General features: G+C 36.8%; 2 protein-coding genes and 1 pseudogene across 7 annotated transcripts; 1 reads left to right on the top strand and 2 right to left on the bottom strand.

The window, feature by feature from the left end:
* The first annotated feature begins 88 nt into the window (after positions 1-88).
* LOC129295598 (uncharacterized) lies at positions 89-3,489 on the top strand (annotated as a pseudogene).
* Positions 2,862-6,531, bottom strand: LOC129295596 (probable inactive heme oxygenase 2, chloroplastic). Of its 6 annotated transcripts, none has more exons than XR_008589592.1 (6): positions 5,903-6,531; positions 5,256-5,479; positions 4,729-4,836; positions 4,313-4,445; positions 3,344-3,415; positions 2,862-3,262 (listed from the first exon to the last, which is right to left on the bottom strand). XR_008589592.1 is itself a non-coding variant. In XM_054934134.1 (5 exons), the coding sequence occupies exons 1-4, from the start codon at positions 6,405-6,407 to the stop codon at positions 4,353-4,355; spliced, it is 930 nt and encodes a 309-aa protein (XP_054790109.1). In that variant the 5' UTR covers positions 6,408-6,531; the 3' UTR covers positions 2,862-3,415; positions 4,313-4,352. The 6 variants fall into 6 exon arrangements, 3 of the variants coding, with proteins under 3 accessions (XP_054790109.1, XP_054790108.1, XP_054790110.1); XR_008589591.1 differs by having other exon boundaries at positions 3,344-3,453; XR_008589590.1 differs by having other exon boundaries at positions 3,344-3,514; positions 5,903-6,530.
* A 1,278-nt stretch (positions 6,532-7,809) lies between these two features.
* On the bottom strand, positions 7,810-15,995 carry LOC129295594 (uncharacterized). Its single transcript, XM_054934132.1, is given in 11 exon segments — positions 7,810-8,150; positions 8,153-8,213; positions 9,089-9,187; positions 9,271-9,372; positions 9,494-9,577; positions 9,691-9,775; positions 10,606-10,682; positions 11,534-11,575; positions 11,730-12,872; positions 13,066-14,229; positions 15,069-15,995. Coding segments are annotated over 11 exon segments (3,642 nt in total). The 5' UTR covers positions 15,807-15,995; the 3' UTR covers positions 7,810-8,103.
* Between the last annotated feature and the right edge of the window lie 3,162 nt (positions 15,996-19,157).

Here is a 19,157-nt window from a genome sequence, read left to right on the forward strand (position 1 = left end):
GTCATGTCTCTGAATCTCCGACCTGTGATACAATCCACTTTTTGTTTGCACCTCTATTTGACCAACTCTTGGTTAAGCATACACCCTAATGCGATCATATCTAATTAAGGTTCAAGAGGGTGACTCTGTGATCATCATACTCATGAACCCAGTTGGCTTCTTAATTGGTACTGGAATGTGTTTCTGGGCAGAATGTTTCGCACCTAATTTGTGATTATTTAAGAGGAAGATGTTAAACTTAGAATGGCTGGGGACTGCATCATTACATGCGTCATTCTTGTGTAAATCAGATGGGCAAGTCCATCCTCGACACCTACTCGTAAATGGCTGCGGTGGAGCCTTTCTGCATCCAACCCATTTTTCCGCAAATTTAAAGAGCTTGATTTGGTTTCCTATGAATGCAAAGCTGCATATCCTTCTTTGATGATTCAAGCAGGGTAAGTAGAACGATAATACTGAATAGTTGCTCACGACTTTCCTGCTCTATTCTAGCACACGATTATATAAAATATTTGGTTTGGTGCAGATTGCTTGCTTAGGAAATATACTAAAATTTCGTAAGAAGAACTGGCAATTTGATGTTATTGGTGGAATTTATATATTTTGTACTGGTCTTTTCAATGTTTCCCCAAGTGAGTTTTTCCATTTCTTTCTTTGTCCTTTTTGAGATACATTGCATTTGCTGCCAATAGAAATCATGGCTTTTAAGCCATGTCTGTCTCATTCTTTTGTTTTCTGTCTTGCAAGAGGCAGCATATTTGCAGATCTGACAAGGTGAATAGGTGATATTACATGTCATTAAGTTGTGACTGTTTTCTTTGACTTGATTTATAGTGTGACCTCATCACATCCTGCAAGATGATTCATTTTCTAGTCAATTGAGGAGTTTCTTTAGTACTGTGGGGAATGGATTTTATGTATCTTGGAGAACTCTTGTGTATCGCTAGGGGGAGCTATAATTTTGCTAGTTGCAGCATATTCTTTTGTTCCACCCAAAGTGTCTTGGAAGAAACGAGCAATTATTGGAGTTCTTCATGTCACTGCTCACCTAACTGCCGCACTTACTCTTATGTTACTCATGGAACTTTGTGTCGAAACCTGTATCAGACATAAATTACTGGCAACTTCCGGTAAGGTTACTGTTCTAGATGGGTGCAATTTGCTTACCTGCATTCCTTCTCATTTTAAATATGTTGATATAATATGTGTATTTGATTTATTTATGTTTCATCTGCATTTCGTGAGACTATAGATAGTGAATGCTTATATAATACGTTAATAACCTTTTCCATTGGTCATGTTATCACCAACTTGATGTCGATTATATACGTGCATGGGCAATGAATTGCCAAACTATGATATAGTTTTTTTTTTTTTGGCTTGGGATATTGTTCTGACTCTAAGCTCATGAATTTACAACAGTAAACATGGAAAACAATTCTGGATGCTTCATGTGTTATGATAGTTACTGTGTAGTAGTTTTATTGGGGGAACATGATACTTAGTACTAAGTAGCTTCCGTTTTATCCAGGCTATCACACCTTGTATCAGTGGTATCGATCAATGGAAAATGAGCACTTTCCAGATCCAACTGGCCTTCGATCTCGTATAGAACAATGGACATTTGGACTCTATCCAGCATGTATCAAGTATTAATGTCTGCATTTGATGTTCCCGAAGTAAGGAAATTCTCTGGGTTCCCTAGATTGTCATCACTGTTATGAGCTCGATCACTATATAAACACTCATGGTGAATTTTCTCAGGTCATGGCTATCACGCGAAACCATATCTGCAAGAAGGGAATGGAGTCACTTTCCCGAGGAGGCACTGTGATATATTATGCTTCTGTCTTCCTGTACTTTTAGGTCTTATCAACCCCAGCTGTTTCGTTTGTGTTTGGAAGCTATTTGTACGTTTGCATCAATTGGCTTCACATCCACTTCGATGAAGCTTTCTCATCCCTACGAATTGCTAATTACAAGGCATTCACAAGATTTCATATTAATTCCGATGGCGACCTTGAAGTTTTCACTCTTGCGGTTGAACACACAACAACAATACCAACAACAACAACAACAACAACAAGTTTTATCCCACTAGGTGGGGTCGGCTACATGGATTGCAAGATGCCATTGTGCTCTATCATTTATTAAGCTTTTAGAAATATTATTAATTAAGAGATCACGTTCAACAACTTCCAAGAGTGTTCTTTTAGGCCTTCCTCTATCTCTCTTAATCGGACTCAAAGTTATATGTTCCACTCTTCTCACTGGTGCCTCCCTTGGTCTTCTTTGTACATGCCCAAACCATCTCAACCGATTTTCTATCATTTTTTCCTCAATAGGTGCCACCCTCACTTTTTCACGTATGTGCTCATTTCAAATTTATCTTTACGTGTATGTCCGCACATCCATTGTAACATTCTCATCTCTGCTACTCCAACTTTATGCTCTTACTGTCCCGTTAGAGCCCAACATTCACTCTTGCGGTTGATAAGGTAAAAAAAATCATAATTCTCCCTGCTGTTTTATATAAGATGCGACGTTGACTCGGTACCTTCTAGGTCAATACCATCTAGAAGAAACGAAACAGAGAGACGTTGAACTCGTATTTTCAATTCTTTTAATAATTTTACAGGATTAAGATTAGCATGCACCATGTTTACTAAGACGCTTCTATGCTGCTAGCTCCCAATATACTTTGTTTACCCCTCTTGGCGAAGAAGGCCAATTGATGGATGAAAGAATTGCATTCCCATGTGGCTGAGTTAGGTTGTGTAAATCTCCAGAGTCCCAAACGTGAAAGCCTTGCTATGTAAACTCACTGATTGTCGTAAACTGAGAAATGAGTTGGTCATGACTTAGTAGCAACACAAGTTGAGTGTTATTGCTCGAAACTTAGGTGAATGATGCACAAGAGTTGCTAGGTGTATAAGATGGAAATTTCTAATGAGCCACAGTTTGCTTAACTGGTGTCACTCTCGTGTGAATGATACCTAATTTAAGCTTCTAGAACACGATGATAATGACCAGCTCTAAATTCTGTTACCTTACTACCTCCTTTTTTTTTTTTTTTTGAGTTTGTGGTGGGAATTTGATATGCTTTCTTCGGTTTATGAAACTGGCATGCCATTTTACAAGTGCAGGTTCCAAAGGAGTGGAAACTAGACCCTGATTGGGATGGAGCCAATAGATGCAGAGCAGTTGAGCTATCTGAGAAGGTATCCCAGCAAATGGAGGGCAGCCACAGCTCAGCAGGACCCTGTACAGACTGTTAAAATCATTGACCAATTCGTTATTGGGCGAACGGATAAGAATGATAAGGCAACACGAAGAGAGTCACCAGCTAATGGGCCTCTCCAGTGATCTTGTTCTCTTCAGCCTGGGATGGACTCAAGCCCTTAAATGTAGTGCACTGTATATAATTGGTTATTTTCAATTGTCATCTGTGAGCTGAGCTCGGGTCGCAGCATTAGCATTCACGCAAAAGTACAGCAGCAGGTTAAACAAGTCACTGGTGATTAAAAATTCATAAGAATTTAATTAGTGCAACGAATCAAAAACGATTTATTATCAAAGTGTTTTTGCAGAGAATAATAGTAAAGTAGTAATTTCAAAGTGCATTAATCAACCCCACCACCTGCAACATTTACTTTAAAAAAAAAAAGGATAAAGTTATTGTATCCTTATATAAACTAATTGAAAAAACAAATCTTTCAAGTGTTAAGGTTAAGCTCTTCGTATTACTTTATATAAAAATATTTCAGATAATAGAATATCTTAACATGTGAAATAACTTTTCAAACTATTGGCTGTACAGAATTTTGTTAATTCTCAAATGTACCAATGATAAACTGCCTTGGATCCATTAATTTTTCAGGATCGATCCTTTACAAAAAAAGGGGGGGTTTGCAAAGAAACAAGGCATTACAGAGAAAGCTAATATAGAATGAAAGTTGAGCGCGCGAAAAGAGAGTAGTCAACCATTCAATTTCTTTTCTAGAAAAGGAAGTGCTCGCAGCTGAATATATTCCATTCATATTGGCTATCGGCGGCTGTTAGATATTTGGGAGCTGATATGCAGTATCACCATTGATAAGCAAAATATTTCCTTTGTTTTTCATTTTAAAGAATTAAAAATAATTGTACAATCTCGAAATTTAAAATACATTTTCTTAGACTACATCGATCGTCATTTTAAGGGGGCAAGAAAAGTGTAACATTTGCCCCTCTTGATTCATCTTGGCTCCATTAGTTAAAAGTTTCAGTTACGATAAATAAAAGGAGAAAAAAGGGAGTTTTAGAATCTTACAATCAAGTCACTGCTGTTAATTGAAGTATCAGAAAACTGCTCATAAGATGATCAGACGAACAATCTGCCCCAGAAACCGGAATGACTTCGTTGCTTCTTTTAAGCATCTGTTTTTTTCATCTCGAGTCCAATGCTGCATTAACCAGAATCAGGATAAAGAATAAGAAAGACAAAGCATTTAGATAAAATTTGGTGGACTCTTGCAACAACAAAAGCATCTCTTATCTACATATCCACAGAAGTTTACGTTGATTGTCGTTGGTGGACTCTTGTACATTGCATAAAATTTGAACAATAACTGGCATTATTTACAAATCATAAAAAATGTGACTAGTTATAGAATGCATATTTAACATTGATTATTAACATTGATGACTGATGCCAAAGCCAAATGAGAAGTAATCTTAAACGTTAACCTCGCTAAGCATATTTAGCTTCTCCCGGACCCCTTTCAGGAATTCTGATGCATCTCCTTCCCATCTATAGAACTCCAGCTCCTTCCCCTCCAGGAGCTTTTCAGAAACCTAAAAGCAGCACAATGACAGAGAAAATATGATAACAGAAATCCTTGATGAACATATGGTGTTTCCATGATTAAAACCTCCCATAAAAGAAAAAGATACAGTCTTGATTGACTTCAGGGTTTTTGGACCAAGTAATAACATTGGAATAATCAAATAAACATTGATTTGTAACCGATAGCATCGGATGTATGTCTGTGGAAACAGGCATCTAGGAACTGCTTCTGTTGCGACCTGTCTCAGTTAAATAAGTAAAAAGTTCAATTATTTTTTGCATTACACATGTAAGCTGCGAGAAGGTCTTAGAGTCAGTAAAAGACCACCTCCAAAATCTCATGGATTCACAACAATGACATAAATTTGCAAGCTAAACTTGACAAATGATCGCATAGACAAAAATCCAGGAAGAGTTTTATCCATACCTTTCTTGCTATCACCTGACCACCTGCAAGATGTGAAAAATATATATTATACAAATGACAGAGGAATAATGGAGCATTATTCTCAGCAAGTTCCTCCAGATATTTAGCATAAGAAAGCCCTGGAGAGCTGGCATCTGGAATCATAAATCCTTGTCGGCCAAACCATTCCAGATCTTTTGACAGGCTTTCCGATCGCTCCAACCCATTCTTCCTGAAGTAGGCATCTGACATGCATAAAAAAACGGATTTCCCTGAGGTTTAGTAGTAGGTCTAAACAAAATGATAGACGAGATAATTGCTCCAGGTAATCATATTTGCAACGTATCATTATCGAGTACCCTAGAGCAGTAATTTATAGGTTCACAGTCTAAAATTTACCATCACTTTTGTATTTTCTCACTAAACTAATATAATGCACCACACATTTATCATCGAATCCTTGTGTAAAGCATGTTAGAAGTTATGTTAATATAAGATTTCAGCTCATTTAAAATCACAATGTCTGTAATATACTATGATAAATTGGTTACTGATGAACGCTCTAACAGGTTGATTAGATCAGTAGGGACTAGAGCAGCAAAGTTGTTGCATAGGAAAATTCGAGCAAGTGAAGGATCAAAGTTGGGCGTCAGGAACAAGTAACTCACAAGAAACGTCTGTGGATTCATCCACGATACGTTCGACGGTGGTAAAAATGAGCTTGCTATCAACCAGGTACTTGAGCAATCCCTCCATACTAGGCTGCCACGTTTCATCTTCACTGCCATTATCTTCGCCATTGGATGTTTCTAAGCTGTTGCTATTGTCAGCAACGTCGGAACTATTATCGTCGTCAGAGTGTTTCTTGCCATTGATGTTACGGAGTCTCATAGCGACGAACCTCATCTCTTCAGTGATTCCTGTGCTCTCCCCAGGGTAAAGCTTTCTGTACCTCTTTCGCTTCTTCAGAACCGGAGGAGCATTATTTACCGTCATCGGTGGAGAGGACGAAGTAACCGCCGTGGAATTGGTAGAATCAGAGCAGATAATTGAGCTCTGAAAGTTCCTCACATTCATAGTTGAAATTGTGGACACCTTCAATTGCACATAGTTAGGTGATGAAAACGGCACTCGCAGGAGAGGCTCGTACGATAGCTTCGCCGCCACCCACATCACTGCAGATATTGCCGACTGTGTGTCCTGCTGTGGTGCTGTCTGGCTCGATTGGGTTAGCACCTTAGCATTTCAAATGGAAGACAAATATCGTTTTCCAGTAGTTATACCCTAGCATCTATTAGCAATGAACTCAACCAAGTTATTCATAATTTGAAAATATATTTAAAACATAGCTAAATTTTTTTCAGCCGCTAAAAAAATACTATAATTAACAGCAATCGAAATAATCTCCACGTGATCAGGGGTAAAAACATTTTGATAGCATGAGATCATGGGACCCATACTAGCCAGCACCATCAGTCCAATATCTGCCTTCGTCCGGTGAGTCAACCTGATCTCCAATTCAACTAGACGACATTGGGCGAGTCAAGCAGCCCAACTCATCTATTTACTGGCTTAAATTTAAAATAAAAGGCATAATTGGGTAATTTATTAATAATATAATATACTCCCTCCATTTTAAATTACAAGACACTTTTAAATAAAATCTAACATATCAATAAATCTCATTAAATATACTTAACAACCTTATCTTTTCAAAATAAAAATTTAAACTTTCAAAAATACTCATAATTTAATATATTAAAAAGAGAAGAAACAAAAATTAATTGTAAAGAGAGAAAGAGTAATTATTAAAATTAAAATATTAATGAAATATTAATCTATTGAAAGTGTCTTATATTTTGAGATAAAAAAACTCTTTCAAATATACTTTATAATTTAGAACGGGGAGAGTGATTTACCATAAATTTTATATTCTATACTATAGACTATTCCGCCACGACTATATATATATTAAGTTAAAAAATTAAACAAGTTAGATTTTACCCTCAGCAGCCAGCACTCAATGAAAATAAGGTAAAATTAAATAAATATTTTATGAGAGAAACATGACGTTACCGTGATTATTATTTATATTTAATACATGTCCTCAAGGCTATTCCAAAGCTTGATAGGATCAGAGTTTGTACGGAGGAGAGACACATCAAGAATAGAATGAAAGGCAACAAGGCTAAGCTGCTCAGGGGGGCTGCAAAGGAGTTAGAGCAGGGCATCAGTTTGGCCAAAGCTCTATCAGTGCTTCAACAATATCCATCTCTCACTTTACCAAAGATCAAAGTTCAAGTTTCCGAACAGCAAGCGGAGGAAAATCGTCCCACGGAAGAGTGATTCTGGCAATATTGATTTATTTTTAGGTTTTATGGCATTCACTCAATTTTGTCTAGTACGTCTTTTTTTTTTGGCCGCTTGTCATGTACGTCTTTAAGGCGTGAACCATGAATCAAATGTATCATTTTTGTTGATCATCTATGCAGATGATATGATCTGGTACAAATGTTCTCCTGGGCATCAATATTATTTGAAAAAAAAAATTCCGGGATTCCGAAAACTAACCGAATAAGAAGAAAAATTAAGGAGTGTAATATAGAGGAAAGTAAAATACAAAGTCCCAGGAGCTAGCAGCAAGCTTGCCTAAAGGTAAAATACACAGGAGAGTAATAGAAAATAAACAAGTTCGCAAGCCCAAATCTAATAGAAGACTTGCAGGAAAGCTGCTCCGCTCATGATCCCAAAATTGAAGCGTCAGGCGCCTGTTTGACGTCTAGAGCTTCCCAAACATGCACGTATAAGCTATCAAGTCTTTAATCCTCGAGCTTGTACAAGTATTTACAGGAACTCTATCTAAAACGTCTCAGGTATAGTTAACTTTTAATTTCCGCAAGAATTCTAATGTCTCCTGTAAGAAGGGTCAATGCGGCTCACAGGTTTGCAGGAATTTACATGATCCTTTGACTCCAGAACCTGCTTCAAATTCCAAGATAAACAAAAGTAAAAAACTCTTAACAGCTCAGATGTTTCCCTGATCCAATCTCGATACAAAAAGAGATGCAAGGAACTCAGTTTGGCTTGGGGAAAATGCATTCTACTTCAGTTCATTTGTAATTATTCGGTTTTAAAAAATAATGACTAATGACTACTTGTCAACCTTATGGCTGTTCTTTCTTAAATATGATGAGTTAACCGAAGTGCAATACTTGCTTATCATGCTAATTTTAATGCTTTCATATGTGGCCCACAATTGTTTCATCCCCAGATGTCATTCATATATCTCAAAAATCGGGGCTTAATCATCTTGTGGCTATAGCATGTCCTACTGAAATAACATGTAATTAGACAAAGGAAATGCTGTGGTAGTCAACACCTGAAGCTCTAAAAAACTTTACATATCTTGACAGGACTTGCAGGTGAATGTTGTTCGGCATTCTTTTAGTACATGGACGTTACATGCGGACATCCATCCAGATAATAATAGTTTTAGAAAGACTTTTTTTAGTAACCGCACAGGCAGTCAAAGCCAAGCCCAAAAAGGAACTTCACACGTGGCTTTTTTTTTTTTGGTGGGGGGGGGGGGGACTGATAATATTCAAGCATCACTAGAATGTCGAAAGCCCCTCTGGAGACATTTCCAGCAATTTTTCAAGCAGGTTAAGAATGAGTTTTAGGATTACCTATAAGTAACATAGATATGTTCCAGGCATGACACTACGGTGAAAATGTCATCAACGCTGGCTCTCTACTTCTCTTAAAACTTAAAAGATAGAAACTAAGAGAATCTTATGTAATTACTCTTTTTCCCCCTTCTAGTCAATTGAGTTAGGATTTCACAATATACTCACCACCAGCTCACCAAAACCAGGATATGCTGATTCAATAGGGACAATTTCCACTCGAAAGGCCCATCCACCATAACCTTCAACTATTGGAGTTACTTTGGTCTGTAAAAGAGTCATCAGCGATTCATATCAACAAATACACGCAGGCAGAACAACTAAATAAAGAAAACCAAATCACTGACTACCTCACAAAAGCTGAGCACCTCAAGCTTCCCTTTCTTGTGAAGGTGACGAATATAATCGTTGAGCTCTACTAATCTTGAAGACCCGCGTCTTAGCTCACCTACCTATGAAACATTAAGAATTAAGAGCTGAAAAAATATTTTAAATACAGCAATTATCAGAATGAGAAATAAACTTTAAAATCAACATCTGCTGTTAAACATGTGCCAGCAACTTTATACTAACTGATAGAGCAGGACGAAGCACAATCCCCATTCGCCAAGGTACATCTGCGAGTTTGCTACCAAAATGTGGGCAGCTATAGAACACCTAAAACCCAAAACGTCAAAAATAAAGAAACTGCAAGGAGATTTTAAAACAAGTTATTGTGAACACAAGCAGAAATCATTCATGCAATTGAGGAGACTGGAGACAGGACTTACAATTCCAATGGTATTATTCACAAGGTGATCAAAATTTCCCTCCATTGCCTTATACAGAATTTGCTTCACAACCAGGCCCCCCATACTGCAAACAACAGAAAACTGTATATATTAAATCATGAAACGTACAGACAAAATATATGAAATTGGAACGCTATTTGATCCAACATTAGGATCTCAACACCTTTAGCAAATGCATTTAGAACAAAAACCTTATAGCAATCGGCTTGTTGAATAAAAGGACTTCAAGCAAATAGCAAATCATCCAAGGGCCAAAAGTTTTATTATACAAACAATACTTAGCTGAACCGCTCCCTCTATGGAAAGTAAGAAAATAAATTACATAGATTAATAAATGGGCTATAGCATCACATTGGACCATTGCATCACATTAGGTTTTAAAATTCATAATCTGAATATATATATATATATATATATATAAAAGTATTTTCTTACTAGTCCTTATTAATATAAAATACAGTCTATGAATGAGGTGACTATTTTTTAAAAACATAAAAAGAGAGAAATTGCAACATATAATGAATATATTAAGTCTCCAATTTTATAATTATTAATTCTTGAAACTATGACAATTAAATGTTCTATCAATAAGCTAAAATTCTAATAGCAGTTTAGAAAGTAGTTATTTTAACTTGTTCTTTCTTTCTCTACTTATCTTTTGTAGACAACTTCAAAATTTTCAACTCCTCATCTACCAAGTAATTTTTGATTTAGTTCTTGTCATTTTCATGCACTATCTTTTACAGCTCTACTTGTTCATCATGGTAAAGAGAAAGGTCAGTTTGATAGTCAATGGTTATCCTGTGAAGCGTGAATCGCTTTAACAGTCAAAAGATACATCCAAAAAATAACGCCAATGAGTATACAGAAAGCTAGAAAAGAATGGATGCACACCTGTGAGTGACAAAAATAACAGGTCGCTTCCCAATCCCTGCAGCAACAAGCTTCTCCAATAACATAGAACTAACTTCCTGAAAATTTACAGAGGGCAACAAACCAAAATGTAAATTGAGAGAGAAACAGCAACATAGATGTGAACACAGCTGATGTAAGAGAGGTAGAATTAGCCAGCCAACCATAGCCAAGCAGCAGGGAAGGAGAGGATGGGGATGGGAAATTGTTCAGTGTTATTTGCCCCTCATTTGCAGACAGAAACATAGAGACTGGCAAACCGAAAATGAAGGAACAGAAGGAAGGAGATGGAAACTAGCTCAGAACTTATAACCCCGCCAGGTTCAAAGTTCAAATTTACTAAAGTCAGATTACAGCATGAAAAAACCATATCCTTGAATCATAAGGATCATTAAGTAACGAGATTACTAGGGTGATGGCCAAACACTGAAGACCACACTGTCCTTTGAAGCAAAGCATTTGCCATGGCTCTGACTCTGAGCTTCCAAAGAAGCAAAGGTTCAATCATCAAGACCAATCAATGCCTACTAAATTGGTGGCAAATAGCCCTCAAGGAGCCGTGTAACAGGATTTCCTAGAATTTTCACTAAAGAAATAAGATCATGAAATTATTGTACAATTAAAACGTATATAAATTGCCATACACAAAATCTGTCCAACTTATAAAATCTGAAATCCAGAAAATAGAAGGACTTCAGTCTCCTGAAAAAAGGAACTATTGCAGCAATTGCACATTGGTATAAGTTAATGCAAATCCCAAATTGCAATAGCAGTACAAAAGAAATTTTTCTGCAAACCCCAATCAAGGCTCAAAACATGCTGCTTTTGCAGCACAGCACAGCATAATATGGTTCTTTCCTTGATCTATTAATATAAAACAATGCATGAACGCATGGGGAAAAGTTCTAACCTGAAGAGGCAGGCTAGCTCCAGACCACTGTGTGAGATTAGTCTACATAAAGTCATAAACTATTAATTTGACAGTTAGATGCTGATGAAGGGAACACTGACTCCACAAAAGCTATTAGATCTATCAAGATTTCTTTTATTTAAAAAAAAATGCAAGATTGATGATACAAGCATTTTATAAACTTGTAACAACAAACCTTGTATTTGAGGGTAAACAAACGGGCATCAGGAAAGTCATTAGAAAGCCATTCACCAGGCCAGAAGGTTCCAAGCTTTCCTGTCTCCTGGTCAATCTTCTCAACCAGGGTAGACTTAGCTGAGGACTTGTCTTCAGCTATGCGCCAAGTCTTGTACGGCCCACCACGAAGGCCATGGACAAAAACTACATCTAATGGAGGAGTCTTTTCATCCAAGCTGCTTTTAGATATATCAACAAAACCACAGAAGTTAGTATCATTCAAGGGTTTTGTACCGTCCTCATTATCAGCAGCGGCCACAGATATGTCCTTTGATCTCATATCCTCTTGACCTGTTTCCTGAGGACACTTCCAGTGGGGAAGATGAGGATTTATCAAGAATATTGTGTCATCATAACGAGGACACAAGCTCTTGTTGATTTGTGCACCAGCGTCAGAATGGCTTCCACTTCCAGACTTCTTATCCAAAAACTGGTCATTGCAAAATATATTTAGGAGTATTGCCCTGGCATAACTTTGAATTTTAAGATCACTGCATCCTGGAATCCTTCCATTAGCACAATTATCAAGCCATTTACACCAATTTTCATCTTTTATGATGTCCTTTTGGACTGTGGGGAGGAGTGAAAGGATGTTCAACAATCTGCATGCATGCCTACGGATATGAGCCGTAGGTGGAACTCGGACACGGGATGATTCATTTGTATCTGACACAGATGGCTCCCTATCAACATTTGAAATTTGTTCCCTCCCCTCATGGGCCCTAGATGCATCATATGCTTCAATAGCCGCCAATTTCTCATAATCATCACTCAGCAAAAAGCGCCTCAGCAAACACAAAATCCCCAAATCAACAATTTTCTCTTGACATCGAGAGTCTTCGCTGCAAACTTCAGTCAGAGCTTTTATTCCTTTCAGCGTTGCAGAGGCAGAATCTGCAGCATCTAGTTTAAGTAAACTATCTTTCTTTAAGTTTTTTAATGTTCCCACAAAAGGTTCCAGAGAAAGAAAATCTGCCAGTGGAAAAGAATCCTCAGAATCAAAAGCAGTTCCCATTTGCTTAACTGCTAGACAAGTAGCAGCACTAGCTAACTGGTTTGCAACTTGTGCAGCAGAAGAAATATTTGAATTATTAATTGAGGTCTGCCAATTAACATAAGTAGAATTACATTAAAACTTTGTATGAAGTTGCAGCAGCACATAATGTGAAATGTCATCTTAACCTCAACTTATCAGAAAAAAGAAAGAGGATCAAACGCATGCACATACTGATGTAAAATAATATCAAACCTAAGCTAATTAGATATAAGAAAAAGGAAGAAAAAAGGATCTATACCTTCAATTGATTATTTTTAGGTTGACTGGCCCCTTTATCATTTGTGTTCTTGATGGAACTCAGGACTTCAGTTAGCAGCATGGTTAACCATCCTTGAGAAACTGAAACAGATGTTGGTCCATGGTTTTCAAAGATCCGAGAAAGAATCTTTATGGCTGAAGATCGTAAAGCATCAGAAGAAAATTTTCCAAAAACCCAGGAGAGAAGAATGCCAGACCACTTCTGACTATCTTCAAGAGATAAATGGAGTTCTTTGGTGCACAGTAGTTCTAATACTTTTGCCACTGCTTCTTGCATCTGATTATGCTTTGTAGTCTGCTTGGAAATGTCTCTCATCAAATTAAGGCCCTTCTCCATAACTATTTTCTGTGCACTGGAAAATCTCTCAACAGATAACACAAAGGCAGATAAGGCAACCTTAGCCAGGGAAATGTCTTCATGCTTACATGCCTGAGAAATAGTAGAAAGAAGACTGGAACTCCAATCAGAAACAAAATCATTCAAAAGGATATTGCGATCTTCTAACAACAACCGTGCCACCAAACTCGCATGCCATTTCACAGATCTCTCAGGTGCTGTCAAAGCAGACATGATAGCCTCTCCATCTTGATCCAGCTCTTGTATAGAACATCTATTAATCTCTGATGCCAATGCCCAATTTGCCAACGCCCATGTAGCAAAAGGAACAGCAACATGTTCACAGAGTAAATCATCCCAGAGACCAGGAACAACAGCAGAAACCATATTTTCTTGTGCTAATATATTGTCATGCTTATTTTCAGACATGGTAGTTTTAGGAGTACGAAGCGTTAGTGGTGCTGCATGACTAGAATCAGAATCATCCAATTTCATCAATATGCTGGTCCTTGAAAGACCTAAACCCACAGTACCATCAAGTATCTTGATCCCAATCCCTTTACTTCCTGTCCCTCCATCTTTGTCATCTTCACTTTCACGTGGTTCATCCAAATGCAAACAACCTTCCTCAATAACTTGCAAGGCAGCTGCAATATCTCCCAGTTCAGCATTTCCAGGCAACGGTGGCTTAAAAGAAACCTCTTCTGCGTTGTCACAACTGGAAGTGACCATATCCATAATGGCAGCCACAAGCATGCTCCTACCTTTTAAAGAATCATAAATATCAAATGAACTTCGTCTTGAATGCTGCAGCAGCAAAAACGTATTGATGTTGCTAATGTTAAAACTAAAATAGAAATTATCAACAATGCCGCAAGTTTCTTTGGCATTAATATAATAAATTTAACATATCCAAATAAAAATTCATAAAACAATGTTCGAATGCTTAAAACGACAGCATTGTTATGACATGTCAGAAATATTTTATATACAAATAGAACCTAATCAAAAGGGGCATATGAATAACAAATTTAAACATATTTTTTACATATTACCAAAAAAGAAAATAAAACATATTTCTTACACAATAATAAAACTGCAACAAAACGTGAGTATTTTCTAAGAGAGGAGGACTGCTTAGACTTTAGAACGCTAATTCCTTTTCTTGTTTATGCGTAGATGCAGGAACAGCCCAGGTAATACTTCAATATCGCATAAGTCAGGCGATTTACCATTAAATTCAATCCAGAAATTACTGACTTTTCAAACAATAAATTTTGGCTTCAATGGGGAGATTTCGTTTGGACAATGAGGGGTCACCATCGATTAATATGCATTTTCCAGACTTAGTTTTTAATGCTAGGCTTTTGCGAGGGAGAAAGAGAAGTTAGAATGTTTGATATAGAATAAGGAACCAAAAGAACATCGAAGGAACATAAATTACATAGTTCAATAAATAATTACTACAGTAAATGGTAACTCTAAACTTCAGTGTTTAGAGACAATATGATGCACATCGCAATAAACTCAAGTGACACGCTTTGGCATCAACTAAACTGATTGTTCTGCAAATCCTAAACTACGAGTTCAAGCATTGCATCATGAAGATTACAATTTAAAGAGGTCGGCTAACTAGAAAGAAATACCTTCTTAGATCGCCGAGGCTGACAAGAAAATATAAACCTGAGAAGATTTGGAATGGCATGAGGCCGCCCAAGCACACCCGCCGATACGTTAGGGTCGGCAATCAAGTAAGCAAGCGCCCTTGCTGACTCCGTTTGAGTGCCACCCCCATCTTTGGCAACAGCCACCGACTCAAGTAACCAATCTACCACGGCACCGCCTCCCGCCCCGACAATAGCAGCCCTGCGGCTAGAATTTGCGGCGGCAATGTCAGCAAGAAACGCCGCAACACGAATCTCGAAACCGGAACGAACCTCATGGTTGGCCGAAGACAAAACAGACGTTAGCGAATGCCAGAGGACCGAAGCGGCCACACCAGTTTGTTTGAGGTGATGGAAAACCTTCTGGTAGGAGTCGCGGGACTTGTTTATCGCTCGTTCAACTGTAGCATATAGGTTATTAGAGGCTTCGTCATCGGGTTGCCTTTGACGGTGGTGATCCGATAAGAGGAAGGCTGCGGAGGCCAGGAAAGCCGAGACCACAGTAGCAGAAGCAACGATAACAGAACTGCGAGAGAAAGATGTGGTAGGGAGAGGGGAGAGAGGACCAGAAAGTTGGTGGGGTGCTTGTTGCCGGACTGCCTGAGCATTTTCTACATTGTCAGGCGGTTTGACAGGTTTCCTCGATGTCGATGAAGAAGATATATACCGAGGATGAAGCAAGCGATGATTTATTCTGGAAGTCAAACGGAATCGATACATTGTTTTGTAACAGCAAGTGCTATTGTTATTTCTCCGTGGTGAGAGGCAGCATGCTTTTGCTGATAAGCAAGCCTAAAGACGATCGGAAAGAATTTTAGAGAACAAGGAAGTGTTCACGAATAAGTAATGAAAGGAAAAGAAAGAGAATCTCATCAAATCAATGAAAGAAAAGCGAGAAGAAAATTCGATCTTCCTCAGTCTATGGATAATTTACCTTCAGAAATTAGAAGTTGTACTTGCAGTCGAGGATGGAGGCCAGGCGGGACCGAACCCGACCATCAGACGAAACATTGCCGGTACTGATGAGTGGATGTTCCCAAATTATTTTTTTAGAAAATAAAAGTTCGAAACAACGCTCCTCAAAAAAATAAATAAATAAATAAAATTATTTCATTTATTAATAAAAGAATTAAAATTATTTAAAAAAGATGTTTGAAATAAAAACATACCTCAATATCAAAAACAAATTAGGCCATACGGGAATGGAAGAAATGAAATCATCTGGCAGGTCTAGAAATATGCCAAGATTATAGTCAACAATCAAGACAATCCATAGGCCTTATTTGATAAGAAGCATTGAAAAGGTGAGAATGGAATTGAAATTGAATAAACCCAACTTATCATATTTGGTGTGCATCATTGGTGAAACCAATGCCAAACTCAGTCCCATGTCATGTGAGATTACACAAAACCACCTACCTTTTGGTGTTACAAAGACAATGCTGGGATTGATTTTTTCTATACCAAATTGTCCTTGTTTAGAGTCGACAATTTGACAATAGCCAAGAGGGATCCCCATCATCATTGTGGTTGCAGGTATCATATGCATCGTGGTTGCATTTGGTTCTGATTCAGGTGTTCACCATCCTCTTTTATAGATCTGAGTTTCAGTTCTTCGTCATCTCCACTGTTCGCTTTTGGATTTGAGTTTCAATTCTTCATCATCTCCACTATTTGCTCATGGATTTGAGTTTTTGGGTTCTTTATCGTTGTCTTGGTCAGACTCCTACACCGACACCATTGCCGTTGCTGCTCGCGACCTCACCAGTCGTCGCCATGGTCAAACTACTACACTAACACTATTGCCATTGCCACTTGTGACCTTATAAGTCGTCACCTCGTTAGTCACTCACGATCTCGGGTTCTTCATCCTCAGTCGTCACTAACATCATCGTGGGCTTAGATTTGTTGCCATTGTAACATCCTGATTTTTATATAATAAAGAAATTGTAAAATTTAGGTTTTGAGGAAAAAAAATGATAATAATAGGAATTTATATTATTTGAGGTTATTTAGAAATAATATTATGGTTATGTATTTAATTATGAATTTAAAATTTAAATTTAAAACCACATAAGCAACATTTAGTTAAGATATAATACATAAATAATTTTTTTTATGTGTGTGTTAAAAAAAAGAGAAGGTAGAAGGAACAAAAAAAAAAGAGGGTGGAAGGTTGTTGTTTCTAAATCCCACATTGGTTAGATGAGGGAAGAGAAGAGGTGCCTTCATGTATAAAAAGGAGGGGGTGTGTGCATTAGGAAGCATGAGAGGCTAAGATGCAATTTAGAGGAAATTGCAACTTTTGGCCCAAGAGTTTGAATAATTAAATTCAATCCTATAGTTTTTTTTAATATATAATTGTGGGACCCAAAATCCCATTTTTATATTATTTTTCTCTCTTCCTCTCACGTTGCTCGGCGTTTTCTCGCAAGGGGAAATTATTTTCTTTTTCTTCAGGTATGTTCTAACTTTCCTGTTTAGATTAGCATTTAAAAATTTATTTAATTACAAAATTAATTTTATAGTTATTTTCTAAATAATATTAGCTTTCTAGTAATATGATTATTTTGTAGGATAGAGTAAATATTCTGATTAGGATTTTTCTATATGATAGTTAATCTGATGATATGATGAATTAAAAATATAAGTTAAAACTCTTAGGGATATAATAAATATTATAGAATATTTTTTTGAGGTTGAAACTCATGTTTAAGAATTTTTGAGTTAAAATCTAGATCTATATGGTTGAATTTATGTGGAATATGAGATGTAGGGATAAACTTATGATTATTAAATATTTATTTAAGTATGAATAGGTATTTTTGAGGTTATAGAAAGGTGATTTGAGGCTTCAGGATAATTCTAAAATTTTTAATTTATTTTTGAATGAATTTTTAGAATATAGAAGGATGAAATTGTGATACGAGAATTTTAGAAAAAAAATTTAGAAAGTTAAATGAGGCATAAATCTTAAATTAGTGTTAATATGGATTATAGATCTAAGACTTTCTAACTCTTTAAATTAGAGTTATTTATTTTAATGTAAAATTAATATATAGTATTTGAAATAATTATGTAGATTATATTGACAAAGATAGTGGTAAAAAAGGAGTTGTGAAGGGGAACTTGTTATTCAAGACACAAGGTAAACATTATTAATTTGTTGTGATGGGTGTGTTTGTGAATGGTTATGTGTTGTTTTGTTGTTTGGAAAAATTATGAATTATTAAAAATAAATACTGTATATATACTTGTTTGAAATTATTGCCAAGTGGGTTAAAAATTTATTTTTGTTTATCATGATGAGATATTATTGTTTCGATATATTCCTGTTTGGATATTTGAATGATGCATGACTTGTCAGGGTATTTTAATGTATGGTGTTAATGGGAATTTCTGTTCGGTTAATTATTACCACATGGTAAGCCCTCATTGGACCCAATGAGTGGCGTGTCGCTTGGTCCAACTCACCTTTGGCCGGGTGATTTGGCGTCCGAGCATGGCGAAAAGGAGGATATAAGGTGCAGTCATACAAATTAAATACTTGTTCGGTTTGTTTGAAAATATTGTTCGGTTAAATGTTTTGTGTGCCCACTTAGCAATCGCATGATTAGTTACAACCGCATGCATCATTACATATTAATTTTTGGTTACTGGGACTTTTAAGTCTTATTCCCCGTGATTAATATTTTTACAAGAGCGAGTCCGGCCGAGAAAGCACCAGAGGTGTAACTATGGTGTATGAAACACCATCTTTTGCGTTGCCTCTTATTTTAGATTATACAATGTATCTTGTGCCAACTTAGGACATATCTTCTTTGTGAAGCATGTAAACTCTAATCCTTTTTATTAAAAGTATTTATTTGACCAAGAGGGTTATGTTTGTCCCTCTTGATTCATGACCTAATTTAAATATCATGTCATGAGGATCCTGTCTGTCCCTCATGATTCTAATTGCTTTTTGAGATATTTTAAGGCCTGTGGTATATTATCTTGGATGTATCATGGTAAGAAAATTTTCTACCATAATAATGGTTTTAATAATTTACGAAAAATTCGTTTGTATTT

Source organism: Prosopis cineraria, unplaced genomic scaffold (assembly GCF_029017545.1).
Source record: "Prosopis cineraria cultivar Desert tree isolate PC_DT_omini unplaced genomic scaffold, ASM2901754v1 PC151, whole genome shotgun sequence".
In the NCBI taxonomy this organism is placed as follows: Eukaryota; Viridiplantae; Streptophyta; class Magnoliopsida; order Fabales; family Fabaceae; genus Prosopis; species Prosopis cineraria.

What these genes read in the sequence shown, in the direction of transcription:
- LOC129295596 (XM_054934134.1), bottom strand. Translation starts at nt 6,407, where the DNA reads ATGTGGGTGGCGGCGAAGCTATCGTACGAGCCTCTCCTGCGAGTGCCG. An exon ending in GTCAGGTGATAGCAAGAAAG is followed by an intron (nt 4,837 to 5,255) that starts GTATGGATAAAA and finishes TGCTGCTTTTAG; the next exon opens with GTTTCTGAAAAGCTCCTGGA. An exon ending in AGCTAAATATGCTTAGCGAG is followed by an intron (nt 4,446 to 4,728) that starts GTTAACGTTTAA and finishes TGGTTAATGCAG; the next exon opens with CATTGGACTCGAGATGAAAA.